General features: G+C 40.4%; 1 protein-coding gene across 9 annotated transcripts in view; it reads left to right on the forward strand.

Moving 5' to 3' along the window:
* The window catches only part of kmt2e (lysine (K)-specific methyltransferase 2E), a 139148-nt gene that overhangs the window by 83677 nt on the left and 34309 nt on the right, over nucleotides 1-21162 (forward strand). For all 9 annotated transcript variants that reach the window (XR_005944726.1, XM_041202241.1, XM_041202240.1 and 6 more), the window contains 6 exons: nucleotides 9477-9515; nucleotides 11295-11534; nucleotides 15518-15648; nucleotides 16877-16994; nucleotides 17790-17899; nucleotides 20761-21025. Coding sequence is in view for 8 of the 9 variants with exons in the window: in XM_041202241.1 (XP_041058175.1) it covers nucleotides 9477-9515; nucleotides 11295-11534; nucleotides 15518-15648; nucleotides 16877-16994; nucleotides 17790-17899; nucleotides 20761-21025 (903 nt within the window). In the remaining variant the exon portion in view is untranslated. The remainder of the gene's footprint in view (nucleotides 1-9476; nucleotides 9516-11294; nucleotides 11535-15517; nucleotides 15649-16876; nucleotides 16995-17789; nucleotides 17900-20760; nucleotides 21026-21162) is intronic.

Raw genomic sequence — 21162 nt, forward strand, 5'->3', positions numbered from 1 at the left:
GTTCCATACCTTCATCCTCATTCTCTTGGGTGAAGACGGATGTGAAGTATTCATTCAACACTCTAGCGATGTCCTCTGGCTCCAACCATAGAATGCCCCCTTGGTCCCTTATGGGCCCTACTCTTTCCCTGATTATCCTCTTCCCATTGGTATACTTATAGAATATCTTGAGATTTTCCCTACTTTTATCAGCCAGAACTTTCTCATATCCCCTCTTTGCTCTCCGAATTGCTTTCTTAAGCTCCACCCTGCATTTCCTGTACTCCACAAATGCCTTCGCTGTTTAGTCCCCTTGTACCTGCTAAAAACCTCTCTTTTCCATTTCATCGTATACTGAATATCTCTGGTCATCCATGGTTCTCTGGGCTTGTTACTCCATCCTTCCACCCTACAGGGAACATGTTGAGCCTGTACCCTCCCCATTTCCTTTTTGAACGCCCCCACTGCCCCCACAGTATATTTCCCTACAGGTAGCTGTTCCCAGTCTACCTTGGCCAGATCCTGCCTTATTTTACTAAAATCCACTCTCCCCCAATCCAAAACATTTTTTTTGCAACTTGTCTGTTTCTTTGTCCATAACAAGCTTAAATTGTACCATGTTGTGGTCGCTATCACTAAAATGCTCCCCCACCACCACCACAGCCCACCTGTCCGGCTTCATTCCCCAGAATTATGTCTGGCACTGTCCCGTCCCTTGTTGGACCTTCTACGTATTGACCTAAAAAGATCTCCTGTACACATTTCAAGAAATCCACTCCATCCAAGCCCTTAACACTATGTCTATCCCAATTAATGTTGGGAAAGTTGAAATCACCTTATATAATTGCCCTATTGTTATTGTTTTACACACCTCCGCAAATTGTGTAAATATTTGTTCTTCGATTTCCTGCTGACTATCTGGGGGTCTATAATAAACACCTAACAATGTGGCCCTCTTTTATTCCTAAGCTCTACCCACAAAGCTTCATTCAATTCCCCCTCCAAGATATCATCTCTCCTTACTAAAGCAACTGACTTCTTAACTAATAATGCAATGCCCCCTCCCCTGTATCGCCTGAAGATTCTGTATCCCGGAATGTAGAGCTGCCAATCCTGCCCTTCCCTCAACCTCATCTCTGTGATGGCTACTATATCACAATTCCACATGTCAATCCTCACCCTTAACTCATCCATTTTACTTGTAATAGTCCTGGCATTAAAATAGAGACCATTCAGCCTTGCCTTATTCCCTTGAAAGCTGTACTCCCTCTGAATTGATTGCTTTACTATGTTATGATGTGTCCCTATTCTGCTAACATTCTCTGTCCCCTCCCCCTGCTGAACTAGTTTAAACTCCTCCCAACAGCACTAGCAAACCCGCCCACAAGGATTTTAGTCCTCCCTGGTTCAGATGTAGACCGTCCCGCTTGTACAGGTCCCACCTTCCCTAGAAACAGTCCTAGTGATCCAAGAATCTAAAACCCTTCCTCCTACACCAACTCTTAAGCCATCTATTCATCTGCACTACTCTCCTATTTCTGTGCTCGCTAGCACGTGGCACTGGGAGTAATCCAGAGATTACAATCCGAGAGGTCTTGCTTTTTAGCCTACTGCCTAACTCCCTGAATTCTTGATGCAAGACCTCATCCCTCTTTCTACCTTGTCATTGGTACCAACATGTACCATGACCTCTGCCTTATCACCCTCCCCCTTCAGGATGCCCTGCAGCTGTTCAGTGACATCCCGGACCCTGGCACCAGGGAGGCAACACATTATCCTAGAATCACGTTGACGGCCACAGTAGCACCTACCTGTTCCCCTGACTAGAGAATCCCCTATTACTATTGCTCTTCCTTTCTTCCCTCCTATTCAGACAGGCTGCTTGTGGTGCCAGAAGCTTGGCTTTGCCTGCATTCCCTGGAGGAACCAGCACCCTCATCAGCCTCCAAAATGGAATACCAGTTTGTGAGTGGGACCCCAGGGAACTCCTGAACTACCTGCCTGTTTCTCTTGGACTGCCTGGTGGTCACCCATTCCCTTCCTTCCTCAAGTCCCTTCATCTGCAGTGTGTCCACCTCTCCAAACGTGCTATCCATGATGCTCTCGGACTTGTGGATGCTCCACAGTGTCACCAGCTGCCGTTCCGTCTCTGAAACCCGAGCTTCCAGGAGGTGCAGCTGGGACACACTTCATGCACACATTCTGGTCCTGGGCACTGGAAATGTTCCTGGCTTCCCACATGGCGCACAAGGAGCGCACCACGGCTTTGAGCTCTCCTGTCATGACTTATCCCTTTAAATTAAGTCTTTTTAATCAATTACTCTAGGGCCCTTTTTTCCTGATCCTCGTTACTACAGAATATACAAACTAAAAACCACAAAAAGACCTTAAACTATAAGCAATAAAAGTAGTAAATACTTACCCGACCTTACCATCTACTTACCAGTAATGATATCTATATCTGGCTTTAATACATGAGGCAAAAGGGAGGAACATAAAACAATCACCATCACCAGGGAAAAGTTACTGCGAAAACTATTAAACCTAAAGGCTAACAAATCCCCAGGACCTGATGCTCTGCTTCCTAAGATCTTAAAATAAGTTACTCCAGTGATAGTAGAGGCATTCGTTATAATCTTCCAAAGGTCACCCATGATTATTGCAGTACCTTTCTTACACACCCCATTTATTTCTTCCTGTATACTCTGTCCTACAGTGTAACTAATGTTAGGGGGCCTATAAACTACACCTATAAGTGGGTCTAACCCTTCCTATTTCTTATCTCTTCCCCAACGAATTCTGCATCTTGCTCTTTTGAGCTAAGGCCATGTCTCACTACTGTTCTGATGGTAATTAATTCACAACCTACCTCAACACTTTTTCTTAGATTCCTGTCTTTCCGAAATGTCAAATATCCTCAATGTTCATGTCCCAGCCTTGGTCACCTTGCAACCATGTCTCCATAATAGTTATCAGGTGATCCTGAATGTTGTTTTATCTTTAAGTGTCATATTTGTGTTTCTGAGAGTGTCTGTGTCTCTCTCTTATTTTCTTCTCTCTTTCAGAAAAAATCATTTTATCAATATGCCTGTCTTGCCTGCTTGGGGACATTTTGGGGTTTTCTTCTTTCTTATGCAATTTGCCTCTGTCTCTGTGCCATCCTGCCTATTATACCTGTTTGGTGCTTCCATCTTCTCTTATTGCCTTTAATGGCTCTCTTGTTGTACTTTCTTGTGCTCCTCTGCACCCCTTCCCCTGCTTCCTTAAACCATTGTGCTCCCTTTGTCCACATTCTCTGCTGCCCTGTTCCACTGTTTCTCTCCTTGTTTCCCTCTCTTATTGTCCATTCCCCTCATCCATCTTTTTCTTTTCCCTCCTCCTTTCCTCTGTTTACTTCCCCTTCCTATTGTTTCCATGCTAGTGGCCTAACCCCAAACCTCCCTGCCTTTCCCCTCTTGTTGTTCCATTGCTCCTTGTCACACAATTTCCTATCCACTCCTTCCCATTTGACCTTTCTTTCCCATTGTCTTTGTACTAGGAGTCTGACTCGAGCCTTTCTCTCCCCAACCCCAGCTCTTTACCATTTTCCCAACATTGAGCTGGGAAAACCAGCACCTGGTGATTAAAAAGCATTTGATAACTTTAACACATTTGCATTTTGAACAGCAAAATGGTGTTTTTCTCAGTGCAATGTAGAAACCAGCAAAGAGTGAGAAAATTGGTGCTGATGATCGGTGGAAGGCCAGCTACTAGTGGCATGTGTCAGCAGCTCCCTGAAGCAGAGGGCTCTATCAGTAGGGATGGGGAGAGAGAAGTAAGAAGAATGCTTTAGAATAAAGAACAATGGAGGAAAACAAACTAAACATTATTTGCAGAAACCTGAGAGAAGAGGACCAATGTTACCTAGAGTCAGGAAGTGGGCATGGGAGATGGAGATTGGAGGCATGACAATGTCACTTAGTGTCAGGAGAACTGAAAATAAGTAGTGGTAAGCATACATACCTTACAGTTGAAAATAATATGCAGGTATGGTAAATTGTGTGCAAGAGCTAACTTTGACCAACAGGAAGGAAGGGATTGACACTTTTAGTTTCCTGCAGTAACTTTAATACAAAATGCCGTACACAATATATAAGTAAATGTGCTTGTATATTTACCAATGAACATCTACCATCATTCAGTGCAAATCTTTGCAGATTTTCTTTTTCACCAATGTTTGGAATTCTGGTACGAAAATATCGGAATAGCATGTTTTTGGAAAGCTCCAAAGTTTTTGTTCTGAAGTTGTGAGCGATACTTTGCCTTCATAAAAAAGATTCTTCAAAATATTGACATGCTGTTCAGAGAGAACACATTTAGATGCCGCCAACCCTTTGCCATGATGTGCGTTGTTGGAGCTGTTTGTGTGGGCCTGGACTGGTTATTCCAATTGGTCAAGCTGACCACAATGACAACTCCTCTCCACACAATGTTGTTGGTGTTTCTAAGATGCTGAAGTACAGGTTTCCCCATTTAACATGTCATTGTAGCAGTGAACCAATAAGCTGTAATCAAGGAAGTAACTCTCTCAACCTGTTGGGCAATGCTGATATAAATATGTAGTGTTTATAAAGGATTTTTCTGTGCAACACACTGAGAAGTTCATTGTGGAGGTGGTTGCCCTTGACATCAAGGCAGCATTTGACCGAGTGTGAAAGACCTAGCAAAACTGGAGTCAATGGGAATCAGGGGGAAAACACTCCACTGGTTGGAGTCGTACCTAGCACGAAGGAAGATGGTTGTGGTTGTTGGAGGTCAGTCATCCCAGCACCAGAACATCACTGCAGAAGTTCCTCAGGGTAATGTCCTGGGCTCAAACATTTTCAGCTACTTCATCAATAATCTTCCTTTCATCATAAGGTCAGAAGTGGGCAAGTTCGCTGATGATTGCACAATGTTTAGCACCATTTGTGACTCCTCATACTGAAGCAGTCCATGTCCAAATGCAGCAGGACCTGAACAATATCCAGCTTGGACTGACAAGCAACAAGTAACATTTGCGCCGCACCAGTGCCAGGCAATGTCCATCTCCAACAAGAGAGAATCTAGCCATTACCCCTTGATGGCATTACCATCACTGAGTTCCCCACCATCAACATCCTGAGTGTTACCATTGACCAGAAACTGAACTGGACTAGCCATTTAAACACTGTGGCTACAAGAACAGGTCAAAGGATAAGAATCCTGCAATGAGTAACTCACCTCCTGACTCCCCAAAGTCTGTCTAACATCTACAAGACCAAGTCAGGAGTGTGATGGAATACTGCGCACTCACCTGGATGAGTACAGCTTCCACGACACACAAGAAGCTTGACACTGCTCAGGACAAAGCAGCCCACTTGATTGGCGCCTTATCCACATTCACTCCTTCCACCACTGACGCACAGTAGCAGCAGCATGTACCATCTATAAAATGCACTGCAAGAATTTACCAAGGATCTTTAGACAGCACCTTCCTAACCCATGACCACTGCCATCTAGAAGGACAAGGGCAGAAGATGGATAGGAGCACCACTACCTGGAAGTTCCCCTCCAAGTCACTCATCATCCTGACTTGGAAATATATCGCCACTCTTTCACTGTCACTGGGTCAAAATCCTGGAACTCCCTTCCTAACAGCACTATGGGTGTACCTACACCACATGGACTGCAGTGGTTCACAAAGGCAGCTCAGCATCACCTTCTCAAGGGCATCTAGGTATAGCCAATAAATGCTGGCCCAGCCAGCAAAGCCCACATCCTGTGGATGAATTAAAAGAAGCACTTCTCAGATGCTGTCAATGTTCATCAAACCAACTGTGAAGGTGTTTCAGGGATTAGTGGGGACGACTCTACGATTTCACATAATATAGCACTAATTGAGAAGTACTATTTATAGTATTGAATTGTAAAGCCATTCTGATTTTGAAAAAAGAAATTCAGTTGGGCCTTGAATAGAATTTACTGTGATTATCACATCAAAAGGATCTCAATACAAAAATCTGCATAAATGCAGTCTGCATGCAAGTAGTGTGTTGTGTAAGTTGTAGCATGTTTGAAACAGAAACTTTGTATTTAAAATGGAATGCTGCACAAATCTTAATACAGTTAAAGGTGTCTTAAGTCTGTTCTTAAAAACATAAACAAGAACTTTGGTTTTAGAAATAGAAGTATAGAATAGAAAAGCAAGGAAGTTATGCTGATATGTCACTGGTTAGGCCTCAGCCTAGAGTATCATCTCCAATCCTGGCATCAAATTTTAGGAAGGATGTAAAGACTTTGCAGAGAATGCAAAGGAGATTTACTAGAATGATCCCCAAGTATGGAGGAATTCAGTTATGTGGAGAGACTAGAAAAGCTGGCTTGTTCTCCTTTGAGCAGAGAAGGGAAAAGATTTATTGGAAGTGTTCCAAATGGGCTCTGAAAGAATAACTAAAGGTGAAATTGCTTCCAGTGACAGAGGGTCATTAACCAGGGGAACCGGATTTAAGATAATTTGCAAAAGAACCAGAGGGGGAATGAGGGGAATTTCGTTTTTACATAGCAAGCTGTTATCATATGTATAAATAGTAGCTAGAAAGTAAATCAGAGCAACTTAGAGAGTTGACCTAATTTTCTCTGTGGTGGGCCTCTATTTAGCACTTCTTTGATCATGAGGCTGGGGTGCAACCCTGCAACTGCCTCCAAAATTTCTGTCAATGATTGTGTTCTGTGATATATACAGGTCCTCAGAACCTCACGGTTTGTGTTTTAATGAATTTTTAATACCTTCATTTGAATTTGGAAGCCCAAGAAATTAGTGTAAAATTACCTAGCATAGCTTTGATCTTCCTGATTCTCAGCATTTCAATCTTTGCAGCCCACCTTTCATTTTAGTTTGGCTTGGCACAGCGTAAATTGGCACTGATTTTGCTGTTAAATGGTGTTTCAGTGGTGATTCCATATGGCATTTTAAATGAGTTGCAGACTGTTGTTGTGATAAATACACCTAGATATCTAGGTTGCAAATTTCTTAAATGGATGGAATGTTTGGTTAATTTTCTTACCTCTTCCTTTGCCCCCAGCAAAGGCTTACATCAACATTTTAGTTGTAGAGATTGCATTTCTGGCAAACAACAATGGGGAAGGCCCTTCTTATTTTGAGTAAGTGATTGGGGCCAGTTGACAGCACTCATTCCTATGTTTAGTGCTGTTGTGGGTTTGAGCCCCACACGAGGGCTCGAGCTCGATCCAGGCTCACATTCCACCGCAGTACTTTGTAGACTTTTCATTATTAGAGCTGTAATGTTTCTGATAACATGTTAAATAAAGGACCCACCAGCCTCTTAGTGGGTCACTATTTGAAGCATGCTTTCTCCTGATGTCCTGCCCATTTTTCCCCCTGGGCCAATACCACCAAAAATGAATCAAAGATTAATCTGCTGGATGCTGCTGTGGGTAACCCAGGAGAAAATCATAGGGACAGTTAAAAAGCATCCCTCTCCCCGTTTTCTGTGCCGTCTTTTGTTCGAGTTATAACTGGAGATGCAGGGAAACAAATGTGTTTTTGACTGGTTAATGTGGTTGGAGGCATTAGATCAGGTGATGAAACTTCCAGTAATATGTCCAACCAGAGTTGGCAAGTCTATCAGGGATTACAGTAAGTGTTATTTACTGATATACAAGATGCCTAAATTGCTAAATGGGTGAATGGAATACTTAATGAAATAATGAAATCCAGGTGTAGAGGAAGTGGTAATGTTTAGTATCAGATGATTTTAACTCGTATTTGTTACTCATCAGTGGCATTTAACAACCAAGAAGTAAATCAAGGTGCTAATCTAATTATCTGTCAATAGTTATTGTTCAAGTAATAATGCTTTTGAAAAGCATTTAACAAGAGTAACAATCAGTTATCAAGGCAATGAATGAATATTTCTTTATTCGAAGGGTTTACGTTTATTTTGAACACAGCCTGCTTATTTTCTTGTCATTTTGCACCATGTCCATTGTATAAGTTTATTACCTTTTGTTCATATTGATGATCTCAGCTATGTGGTAAACCAACCATCATGGGAAGGTATAAGTTTCTTTATCAGTGGAGGCAAAGGAATAAAGGGAATTGGGCACGGGATTTATTTTCCTAAATAAATCAAAGTGCTGGAAAACTGGTTTCTGGAGAGGAGTCATGTTTGACTCAGAACATTAACTCTGTTTCTCTCTCCACAGATGCTGCCAGACCTGCCAAGTTTTTCCAGCACTACTTGTTTTTATTTCAGATCTCTAGCATCTTGCTTTTATTTTTGATATTTTGATTTTTTAAGCTTCATCTGAATTGTTGCATTTGTGTGACATTTATTCTGTACATTAAACTGCTGAGGCTGCTACAGTAACTATGTACAAGCCAAGGCAATCATATTAACTGGTATTTCTTATTGCATGTAAAATTGTCCACAGAACAGGCATTTATTTTCCTTTTGTCATATTTATTTTGTGGTTTTTGCTGAGTCCTGCAGTATTGCTTTCTGTTGTTTGTTTTCTGTCTTTTAGATTTGAGGAAATAAGTTTATTTCATATGTTGATGATAATAAGTAGCCTCTTTAAGGATGTGTTCTATTTGGTGTACTTAATTAGTGGTTTGGCTTTATAATTTTTAAGACTTAGTATTCAAGCAAAATTTGTTTTAAAAAGCAGAAAATGTAATTGAAAAAGTAAATCATTATTTCTATCTAGTTAGAAATTACACTTTTCACTGTAGGTTTTTAAGGAATGAAGGACAAGAAGGAAGGAAGGGTAAATATGAAGTAAAAAATTTAATGTATAAGGACAGAAGGTGATAAAATTGGAATATGGAAATGGTAGATGAAAAAGACAGACAAATGAAGAAAGTTTTAATTTTTACAGGGCTGTTTGCTCTCATGATCTTGAAGATTTCTAAGAATTTTACTATAATAATTGGAGCTGTGACATTTTGGATTAGCTTGCAAATTGAGGTCTCAAAAGCCCTGTCCATGCAAAAATAATGGACGAATGGTCAGACTTTTACACAGTCCAGTGGTGTTTCCAAATCTGGCCACCAATGGTTGTAAATGATATAAATGGAATGAATGAGAACTCTGCCAAGACAGAAAAATTAGCAAATAAAAGCATTAATGGGCACCCATGTACCAATGGCGTTCACACTATGGCTTTAAAAAATTTGCCAATTTTAACTTCGTCAACTGGGGCACTGAGCAAAGGTGAAGCATAAAACCAAGGGGAGGGAGAGAGAGCATTGATTTCATTCTATCCTCTGCTAAGTGACTGAGGAAAATATTTGAAAAGGACTCTAAAGATATTGTAATTATCCATTCCTTTGCTGGAATTAAGATGGCACATTTTTGAAGTTTAAAGAAGATCTAGGGGATATTTGCAAAATTAAGCATCAAGGATTTCCAAGCAGCTTACATGTCCTAATGCATTACTTCAGTTAAGTAAATAGATAAATTTGTATTTTTCAGCCTTTCCGGGAAGGATCTAGAAAATCTTCAAGAGTAAAGGTAAGAAGAATTTGTACTGATAGAGTGACCTATGTATTGAGTATTATGAAGAGAATGTGCACCTCCATATGTACACACAAGTAAAATAAGTATAAATTATCTGTTTCATATAATAATGTATAAAATTGTAAATTGCAGTTTTGTCAACACGCTTGCTATTAATGCTTTGAGTTGGTAGTTATAATTTTTTTTCGGTGTTTCCAATAATACTGATTATTGTAGTGTGCTGTTTCATTATTAAACATTTGTTTCCAATTCTGGCCCTGCTTCCTTGGGTTGTTGGGTGTTGTGGCTAGGCAATTGAATTGGGGTTGTCACAGTCCAGTTTTGGACCAGATAATCAAATATTTGAATGGTTTCTCTGGAAATGGAGAGGTTTTGGTTTCTTTTACGTCATGTGTTCCCCTTTTCTGTATTTTGTGATGTGGAGGTATTACTTGCTAGGGTTTTCAGTTGATTTTCACCGACAAACCAAATATCAGGAACTAAACCATTATTTTTGTTCCTGTCTGATTTTGGGTTTGGCAAAAGCAATAGCTGCAAACGGACTAGCTTTTCAAGCAATATATTTTAAAAGAGATAATACAGTGCTGTTTACAGCATCATTCATAAGAAGAGGATTAGAAAGATAAAAAGCTGGAGAAGTGGTGGCGTAGTGGTAGTGACACTGGACTAGTATCTAGATGCACAGGCTAATGCTCTGGGGACATGCGTTCAAATACCACCGTGGCAGCTGGTGGAATTTGAATTCAGTTAATAAATCTGGAATGTAATGCTCGTCTCAGTAATGGTGACCATGACAACTGTAATCAATTGTTGTAAAAACCCATCTGGTTCACTAATGCTCTTTAAGGAGGTCTGGCCTGCATGCAACTCCACATGTGGTTGACTCTTAACTGCCCCATGAAATGGCCTAGCAAGTCGCTCAGTTCAAGCGTAATTAGGAATGGGCAACAAACACTGGCCTTGCCAGCAATGCCCACATCCCATGAAAAAATGAAAAAAAAACACTTTTATACTCAAGTTTTAGAAAGTGAACTGCCATATTTTATAAATTTATTACAACTTATTTGAATACTTATTTTACTTTGATCTTTGTTTGTCCTACAATGATCCAACTTGACTTCACCTACATTTAACTGATTGGCTAACATCATTGCAAAGGCTGTTTTTGTTTGGCTTAGTCAGGAGACTAAGCAATATAGTTTGGCCTAGTCTTGTCATTGGACTAACCAAATCAAACTATTACATTAAAAGTGAGATGACATTCAGAATTATGAACTGGCCCAAGTGACAGAAAAAATAACTCATCAATGGTGCAGACAATACAGAGCTACTTAATTAAGTTCTCATCAGTGGCAATGTATGATTTCATTACTCATCGACTGGAAATTCCGGTGTATTGGTTCTATAATGCTCATATTTGCCTTTTTGGTTAAAGTGTATTTTTGATTTACTTCTCTTTGGAAATCCATCTGTTTCATTCAAAATTATTGTATCTATTTAGTTCAAGCTGTATGATTACTACTCCTCCAAACGTACTTAAGAGGGCATCATTAAAATGGTGATTCCTTGCCAAATTTTGTATGCATGCAATTCTCAAGTTTGCAATGTGCATATTGTGAGTTGATATAGTTGGAACCATTATTTTATCGATTACTTCTGAATATATATTTGTGAATATGGGGTGGGAGGAAGAGGGAGAGAAACAAGAACTAAAGCCATGTAACTTAAAGGAATTAATATGCATTGATTGTGCTGATACTTTCTTGTCCTTAGCAAAGTTCAGTATCAGAAGCCGATGTTGTTGATAACGCCAGTTTTATGTGGGAGAACAAAATCAAAACATGGATGGATCGCTATGAGGAAGCAGATGGGAATCAATATAGTGAGGATATCCAAAATATTCTCGAGGCACACCGGCTAGCATTAGAGATAACTGATGGATGTGAAAAAATGGAAGTGGTCAGTAGATCAGACCTAAACACCAACCCTACAGCCTTTAAACCTCCAGTAGAGGTAAGGAATAGACTTCTCACTATAAAAATAGGTTATTTTTTCAAAAATACACATCATCCTGAATTTATTTTTTTGTTCGAAGCAGCATTCACACTTTTTTTTCAAATTCTGACTGCTTTTTCCATTCTTCTCTGTTCCTTTCAGTCACCCCCCCAAAATGTTGTGCCATACTGTCTCCCAGGTAGCCTTGCTTTTCTCCCATTAAAACCTCTCCACCCACCCTGGATCTCCAAACACCAAATCAGCCAGCGCAGCTCAAATTGCATATTCACTTCCATAACTCAGCCATTATGTGACCTTTGAGGTGCAGTCTCCTACCCTACAGTTTGATCAAAATCATTCTACATTGCTTAGCCTTCAAAACTTGCCACCAGTGTGAAGCAGTTATAATACCTCACAGTTATATACCTCTGACCATGTTTTCTGGGCACTAAATGGCATCCATTATGATGAGCAGAATACATGCTTCTGACAAGCTAGGAATTCATCATTTACCATGTTGATAAAGGCCAAAAAATCAGTATGCAGCTCCCACACCTGGAGCAAATGTTAGGTCTCATTTTAGTACATGTATAGGGCTCGACATCTGTCTGAGGCCTCCACTGGAAGATTGGGGCTGGCTGAACTAAGGAAAGCTGTGTCTATGTGCAGCCTAACAGTCAGTCCTCAAACCAACAAGTTTTGGAAATATGTTTAGCTGAATATGGAATTGGGAGAAGCAGGTACTCCTACCAGCCCCACATTGAAAGAAGGCAGGCAGCCCTTTGCAATTTTTGTTGATTTTCCTGAAGAATTAACAGCTTCCTATTCTGGTAAGATCTGCAAATTTCAACATTGCTTTCCTTATAGATATATACCCAAATCTTTGATATAAATTGTGAATAAAAGTGCCCCTAGAATTGAACCCTGTGGGACCTTCAAGCACTCTGAAAGACTGCTCTTGGCTCCAACACTGATTTCTTTTAACTAATTTTTATACCAGTCTGCTAGCCTCCCTGTAATTCCACTTCTCTTAATCTTCCCTAATGATCTCCCAAGTAGTACTTTGTCAAGACTTGCTAAAGTCCTTGTACACCACATCCACTGCATTTCCCCTATCAATTGGGATGAATTTTATGGGGAACTGCAGATCCAGCACCCTTCCCTCCACCCCAACCACTCCCCCTCATCCCCACCCGGCTTAAAAGGTAAGGGGGAAGCCCGCCTACAATCCTGACAGTTGCCCCACAGCAATTTAACATTGGAGCAGTATTAATTTCTTTAAGGTGAGAGTTCTGTCCCTTTCTCAAGAGGAGGATCCCACCTTAGAGAGCTGCTAGGCAGTCGGATTGCCCGGCAATTCTCTAGTCCCTGCAACACCACTGGGTGCCACTTCAGGGGCTACAAGCAGCCCCCAGTGCTGAGGAGCCTACTAAGTCCAGGGTGGAGGGTCTCAGTGAGGGAGGGTGAGTGGAGGGGTTGGGGGCTGGGTTCAAGAGGCCAGCATGGAGGGTTAAGGTGGGGTGGCAAGGTGGGGGGAGGGAGAGAGAGAGAAGTGGGGGAGGACTGTCTTCAGTGAGCCCAGGGCGCTCCCCGATAGCCTGCACAGCTAAAAATGTTGGCTTGCTGCGTGGCATGGACCTCCCCCAGCCATGGGTAAAATATTGGCAGGGGTGGGGAAAAGCCTTAAGTGGCCATTAATTGGCCACTTAAGGGCCTCAATGGGTCCACAGGGCAGGTTGACTCGATGCCTTCCTTGCTCCCATAAAATTTCAGCCCAGCCAGGGGCGGGTGGTAGGCAGCAGAAAGACCGCCTGCTGGATTTTACGTGCCCCCCCACCCAACTGCCTTCAAATCTACTGTGCGGAGTGTAAAATCCAGCGCCATTATTTCTTTTAGCAAGGAACTTGAATGAGGATTGCCCCTTTTGAAATCTGTGCTGGCTGCTACTAACTACTTTTAAGGAATTTATTACATCCGCAATTTCATATAGACTGCGATGTTGAGAATTTTTTAATAAAATTTGACATGTAGCACAACTTTGCATTCTATAGAGAGTGTTCTGACCCCAGCTGAGGTTACCCCCAGACAAGCCTGATCCCAGAGTGGAATCCAACTTGATAGATCCTAATTTTTATTTGTTTGTTTAGATATTTGGAGAGTAGCTACCAAATAGAGGCACAGGGGTCAGCTGATGAACTTTTAACAAAAGAATAAAACATTTATTCAACAAGAAAAGATGAACTAAATTACAATACTCCTTCACCCACAACTATACCTTTACAGATGTACACAGATTTGTAAGGATAACACAAATTACTTAAGCTATCTTATACTCTAATGTACACAGTAAGTACCCAGTCCATGTAAACCTATGGCACCCTGTAATCAGAAGTACCACGCACTCTGAAACCAAGTGACAGATGCCACCTCAAACGGATGCTATTAATCTCTCCTCAACATCCCCACCGATGCTTGTCACACTGTGAGCCAACCAGTCATACTGAGCTTCGCCTTTCACATGAGGGCTTCCAGTTTCCACTGTCCAAGAACTTGCTTTGGAATCTTGTCCCAAATCAACACTTTCTCTAAGACACCTTCTGCAAAGGTTCACCTCCAGGGCTTCGAACTCTCCATCTGATGTTCCTCTTCCCTGGGTCACCACGTGCATTCAAAATGTCTTCTACACACGCTCTCTCTCTGTCTCAGCTGTGAACAGTACACCATTGCTTCATTTGCCCATAGAGAAAAGTTACAGACCTTCAGCCATCTCTATGGACCTTGCCTCTTGCAAACAGTTCTTACTTTAAATCTGCTTTCTGTAGCTTTTGTCTCTTTAAATCTTAAGCTTGGAGCCTTTCTCCCTGCCCCTGTCTCTTAACTTCACTTAATAGGTCCTTTTCCAGGCTCCTGTCCTTCCTTTGACTAGAAGATCATCTTTGGGCTTCCTCTTCTTCCACTCCCCTGGATTTGTGGGGTTTTCCTTAGCTGGGGAATCTGTCCCCTTTTAGACTGCTTCTGCTTCATAGCAGTCTTCAAACCAACTGAACTCAAACAGCTTCCAAAAAAAACTGCTGCTTTCCTTGTGAGTGTGTCTGTGGGGGGGACCTGCCTCTCTGGCTCCGTTGTTGCTAGGCAACATTACAATCCTATAAAAGCAAAACACTGCAGATGCTGGAAATCTGAAACAATAACAGAAAATGCTGGAAACACTCAGCAGGTCTAACAGCATCTGTGGAGAGAGAAACAGAGTTAATGTTTCGAGTCCGTATGACCCTTATTCTGAAATGTTAACTCTGTTTCTCTCTCCACAGATGCTGTTAGACCTGCTGAGGTTTTCCAGCATTTTCTGCTTTTGTTCCAATCCTTCTACCCTTGTATGTTTACTTTTACTTTATAGGAGTCGTAAAGCTCCTGGTTAGAAATGCAAGCAACTTTTCAAAGTGAAACTAAAACTCTATTTGACCTTTCTTAACACACATACAGAAATACAAATCAGACTTAAATTTTAAAGCTAAAGATCAGTCCTAACACCCACAAATACAATATAACTTATTTAAACGATCTCTAGTTGTTAACAAGAGCAGAGAGACTAAATAAAGGAAGTTAAAAAGAATTAAATTGGAGAATATGGCACCTTTTCTACGCTTCAGTGGCATTTATGTTTTAGCATTTATTTGTGATGTTTGACTACTTGTTGAATTACCCCCACTGTCTTCTCTTTGAAGTATTTCTCATTGATTTTTCTGCCACCTGAGGTGTTTAATGTATTGTACTTTTAAACGATTTTGAACAACTCCTTTAAAGTTACAGTGGATATCTGTCTATCAATTTTATATTTTTACCCTTCTTTATGTAATGAGTAGTGAGAATGTTAAACTCTCTGCCGCGTGGAATGGTTGAAGCAAATAGCCCAGAAGAGGTAATTAAACTAACCACCAACAAATTGCCTGTTTCTGGGCTGTAAGTTTAAGTTACAAAGTTTACTTTTTTTTTCCTTTCAGAGTCAAGTGCAGAAAAATAAAAGAATATTGAAAGCTGCCAAAGATTTGCTTCCTGATACTTTTATTATTGAATATCGAGGAAAGTTCATGCTACGGGAGCAGTTTGAAGCAAATGGACATTTCTTCAAAAGGCAAGTTTAAGAAATTGAGTTCACTTATTTTTATAACCATAAAATTCTAAAACTTCTAAGAATTTAAAATGTTATAGTTGTCTAGAATTGGGTATGTGTCTTTGCCTCTCCTTGGCCCTCCAAGTCCTGTGGCTGTAGTCTGTTTGTGGAGTAGTGTTTGACTTCTTCCCATTTAAGAACATAAAGCATGAAAGGAGCGACAGCCAATTAGCCTGTTGAGCCTACTCTTTCTCATAATCTTTGCAATCAACTTTATAATATTCTGTGCCTCATCCATTTAATCTCCTGAGTTAAAGATCTGCTAAGTGCACCCTGGTCCCTATAAATTAATCTGACAAAGGCCCAAATCTTTTTTCCATGCACTAGACCTTGACATTAAACAGCTTCACACCATAGAACTTTGATGCATAATTGGGGCAAGTATTGAAAACATTTGTGTTTGAAGATGTTCATTCTGGGAAAATTATCTATGAATAATATTTCCAAAAGGCATTATGTAAATGAGAGAAGGAGGAGGCTTTCAAGTTGATTGGTAAAGGAGATACATAGATGCTTGTCCTGTTCACTTGGGTCCCATTTCCCTTGCCAGCTTACACATTCTGCAACATGCCTTTTCAAAAATTTAAACATCTAAACATGTAAGGGCTAGTGTAACCAAGGTAGATGCTATTAGATGCAAAGTGTGGCTCAGGTCAAGTAAGTCAAGAGTGAAGAAAACTTTCAAACATCGGCATTAATTTGACAATTTGCATGACAGTGCCCTTTCTGCTACATGGTCAAGTGCAGAAGTTAAGTTTGATATCTTGCATCAACAACAACCTGCATTTAAGTAGCACTTTTAATGTAGTAAATGTTTAAAGACACTTTGCAGAAGCATAATAAGACATTACTGACACTAAGCCAAAGAAGGAAATATTAGGATAGATGACCTGAAGCTTGTTCAAAGAGGTAAATTTTAAAGAGGAAACAAATGGAGAGGTTTACAGAGGAAATTCCAGAACTTGGGGCCCAGAAGCTAAAAGCATGGCTGCCTATTGTGAGACAAAGGAAATCAGGGATAACCAAAAAAAAAACTTATGTGCCAAAATTGCAAAATAAATGAGAAAATAGCGTTTTGTAGTCGTTTATGGGAACAGTTAATGAAAGAACTTGCAAAGTTGTTGACAGCAACAAACCTCTAGCAAAATTTCTAGAATTATATTTCTAATATTTACTATTTTCCCCCTAGACCTTATCCCTTTGTGTTATTTTATTCAAACTTTCGTGGATTGGAAATGTGTGTAGATGCAAGAACATTTGGAAATGAAGCACGATTCATCAGACGATCTTGTGTACCAAATTCGGAGGTGAGTTGTTTCTCGATAAAACGTTTGTCTTTAACTACGTTTGGATTTTGCAGTCAGCAGTGAATGAAAGGTGCCAGTTATTCAATATGCTCCCACTTGTGCACAGACTTTGAGAGATTTTGCACTGGCACTTGCTGTGATTGGAAGCCACTTCAGCACTGTGCCCTCTGTACGGGTTCAGCAACCTGTTTGAACAGGGCCAGCGACTCTATCTTCTTAGCCAATCAGATTGAAGAATTGTTAATGAGGTGTGCAGAGTCTGAACCTAAAAGTGTTAGTTAGAATAGTTATTTTGCTTTCCAAACGTAATTTAATATTGAATTAAAATAAATAAAAAGAAAAATTTTTAATTACTTAAGTATTTTACTTAATTAAATCTCCAGCAATAAAAATCTGCAGAGATGAGACACAACACTTATAAAAGTTGATTTTCAGTGCCAAAGAGATTGTTGATGGTAATTAAGACTTACACACCATTAAAAATGTACTTACATTGGAATGAAGGAACCATATCTGTTTCTGATGAGTTTACTGTGTATCTATCATGTAAGTACAGCAAAATCACACAATTTCATCTATTTCAATGCCAGGGCTCTGGCAAGATATTGATATAGTGCAGTTGCTGCCAGAACAGCAAAACTCTTGACAGCAACATTCTTTTGCTCAGGTGTGGTTGCCAGAAATTGCTGTCTGATGTATACTTTAATAATGGTAAGCACCGATAGCCTCACCATTATTTTTATTGCAAAATCTGGACCAATTAATTTTTTCTGCATTGACTGTTTTCAATTGTAGGTTCGACATGTTATTGAAGATGGAATGATTCACCTTCATATCTGCTCCACCAGAAGCATTCCAAAGGGAGCTGAAATTACCATTGGATTTGACTTTGATTATGGGAACTGGTGAGTATATGCTCTGCAGTTTAGGTACTGTATACATATAGCTAAACTTTGCTATTAACTTGTAGAAGTATGAAGTAGTTCTCATCAGGTTCAATTTAGAAGTGTTTTCAGGTTCAATTTAGAAGTGTTTTCTAGCCCTAACAGAGATTTAACTGCAGCAGCTTGAAAACGTTATAACCAGACACTTGACCTGCAATGGCATCAACATGAGTACATAGCTCACAATTAGATCTCTTCAGTTATAGTAAGTCATATAGATGGGAGTAAAATGTTACCAAGGGACATAGACAAATTGAGTGAGTGACAAAACTGGCAGGTAGAGTGCAACATGGAAAAATATGAGGTAATGCACTTTTGATTGAAGGAGGATAAATCAGAATATTTTCTTAATGATAAGAGATTAAAAACTGGAGCAGCAATGGGATTTGGGTGTTGAGGTGCATAAACTAATTTGCACAGGTACAGTTGCTGATTAAAAAGATCCATTGTTCATTGGTCTTCATCTCAAGGGGATTAGATTACAATGGAGAGGGTAAGTTGTACAGAGCCTTGCTCAAAACCCATCCAGCACACTGCATTCAGTTTCAGGCAGCATACCTCAGGGTGGATATGTTTGGCTTGGACAGAGTATAGCACAGATTCATCAGAATTATTTCAGGGCTTAAAGAGCTGGCCTATACAGGAAGGTGCATAAATGTGGCTTATATTCCCTGGAAAGGTGATCTATTTGAGCTGTTCAAAATGATAAAATGACTTGATAGAGAGAGATATACAGCGATACTATTTCATTTGCTGAATGAATCATAACAATGGGGCACAAGCTTAAAATTAGAGCCAGACCATTTAGGAATGAAATCAAGAAACACGTTTTCACACAAAGGGTAGAGGTAATGGATCCCATCCCCCACCCCCCAAAGGCTATGTTGCTGAGTAATTGAGATTTTTGAGACTGAGGTTGAAAGATTTTTTATTAGGTCAGGGTTATCGAGGGATAAGGAGCAAAGGCAGGTAAATGGAGTTGAGCTATATGTTAGCCATGATCTAATTAAATTGTAGAACGGGCTTCGGGGCTGAAATGGCCACTCTTGATTCTATGTTAACAATGCCAAAAAGCAAAACATTGGCTAGTTATTACTAGGAGAGCAAATCAAGGAACTTGAAGGGACTGGAATAAAGGGACAGCAGAATTGCCATAAATGTTGGCATATACGTCGACCTTTGAAACCTCGAAAAATCCCTCCAAGCACAAGATTGATTTATGTGCTGAGTATAAAAATGAATCACCAGCATAGATGTGGTTGTGGACGTTTGCTATTTTGAAATGTCATTGGCATCCAATGCAAAGAGTGAGTGCTTCTTAAGCTCCCGCCCATCTTAGCAACACAGCCCATAAAGCCTACTTGTACTTTATAACTGGGCGCAAGGGGTCTAGTAAGAAAAGCATGCATTTGTGGAGTGAAAAATTGAGGCTGACTAATGCAAGTTTGGCATGTTGTGGCTGAAAAGCGGGGTCAACTTATACGCTGAGGATATGCAGAAACATAACTTGGGGCTGGAAAAATGGGGCTGTTTTAAACGCTGGGTCAACTTTTATGCCGCGATTTGTAATAAAGAAATCAGTAGTAACCACAAGCAGAGACAGAAATTCTGAGGAAAGAAGGTTTCCCAATTCATCACCCCCATCTTAACCTCTCTGACAGCAACTTCCAAAAAGGGCATTTGGAAATACTTACTATTCAGCAAATGTGATGGCACCTCAAGTCATTGTCATAGCAGCTTTTTTTTTAAAGAAAATGCAATGTGCCAGGAGAGAGAATATTTGAATGGAGCTGTGTGGTTCAGATTGCAGGGAGGTATGTGAAAGATGGAGCACATATCCTTTTGTTGCACAGATTAAATGAATTGCCTCGCTTACATAGAGATAAAAACAAAAAACTGCGGATGCTGGAAATCCAAAACAAAAACAGAATTACCTGGAAAAACTCAGCAGGTCTGGCAGCATCGGCGGAGAAGAAAAGAGTTGACGTTTCAAGTCCTCATGACCCTTCAACAGAACTGAGTGAATATTGGGAGAGGGGTGAAATATAAGCTGGTTTAAGGTGGGGGGGGGAGAAGCGGGAGAAGGGTGGGGGGGGAAGCGAGAGAAGGGTGGGGGGAGGTGGTGTGGTTGTAGGGACAAGCAAGCAGTGATAGGAGCAGATAATCAAAAGTTGTCACAGACAGAAGAACAAAGAGGTGTTGAAGGTGGTGATATTATCTAAACGAATGTGCTAAGTAAGAAAGGATGGCAGGACACAACAAGGTACAGCTCTAGTGGGGGTGGGGTGGAAAGACTAACAGGGCATAAAAGATATAGATTTAAAAATAATGCAAATAGGTGGGAAAAGAAAAATCTATATAAATTATTGGAAAAAACAAAAGGAAGGGGAAGAAACGGAAAGGGGGTGGGGATGGAGGAGGGAGTTCAAGATCTAAAGTAGTTGAATTCAATATTCAGTCTGGAAGGCTGTAAAGTGCCTATTCGCAAACTGGAGGAACAGCACCTCATCTTCCGACTAGGCAAAAGAAACAAAGTTGATGAGAGAGAGACAGCAAAGAATGCAAGAGAGGGACATAGAAACAGAGGTCAGAGAGAAAAACTTAAATGCACATCTGCAAACATCATTGACCAAAATGTAATCCAGATAGTTGAGAGGCCTCTTCGTGTGCTTTCCCAGTCATCATGTTGGTTGCATTGATGAAAGTTGCCAAATAGATTTGATATTTGTTTGTGAATGATGACATCTGTTTTCAAATAGAACAGCTTAAAGTGCTTTCTTGTTAAGGCAGATGAGATTATGAACTTTTGTTCTTCCACACAGCAAATATAAAGTGGATTGTGCATGTCTAAAGGGGAATCCAGATTGTCCAATCCTTAAACAAAACTTGGAGCCAACTGAGAACATTAGCACTGGCTATGAAACAAGAAGGAAAAAAGGAAAGAAGGAAAAGGACAGCTTGAAAGATAAGGATGCTCAAAATCAAAACGTCTCTTCTGATACTGAAGGAATGGCCACCAAAACTAAAGCATTGGATAATAAACAGAGAAAACTGTCTCCTCTCAGGGTGTCCCTGTCTAACAACCAGGTAAAAACGTAGTAGCATTTGATACAGGAAGTAATCTTCACTTGATAGCCAGCGGTATACCCCTGTAGCGACTGATCTAGCGAGAATATAGCTCTCCATCATCTGTAGAGAGAGTAGTGCAGATCATGTAAAGCAGT

Source organism: Carcharodon carcharias, chromosome 13 (genome assembly GCF_017639515.1).
Source record: "Carcharodon carcharias isolate sCarCar2 chromosome 13, sCarCar2.pri, whole genome shotgun sequence".
Taxonomy (NCBI): domain Eukaryota; kingdom Metazoa; phylum Chordata; class Chondrichthyes; order Lamniformes; family Lamnidae; genus Carcharodon; species Carcharodon carcharias.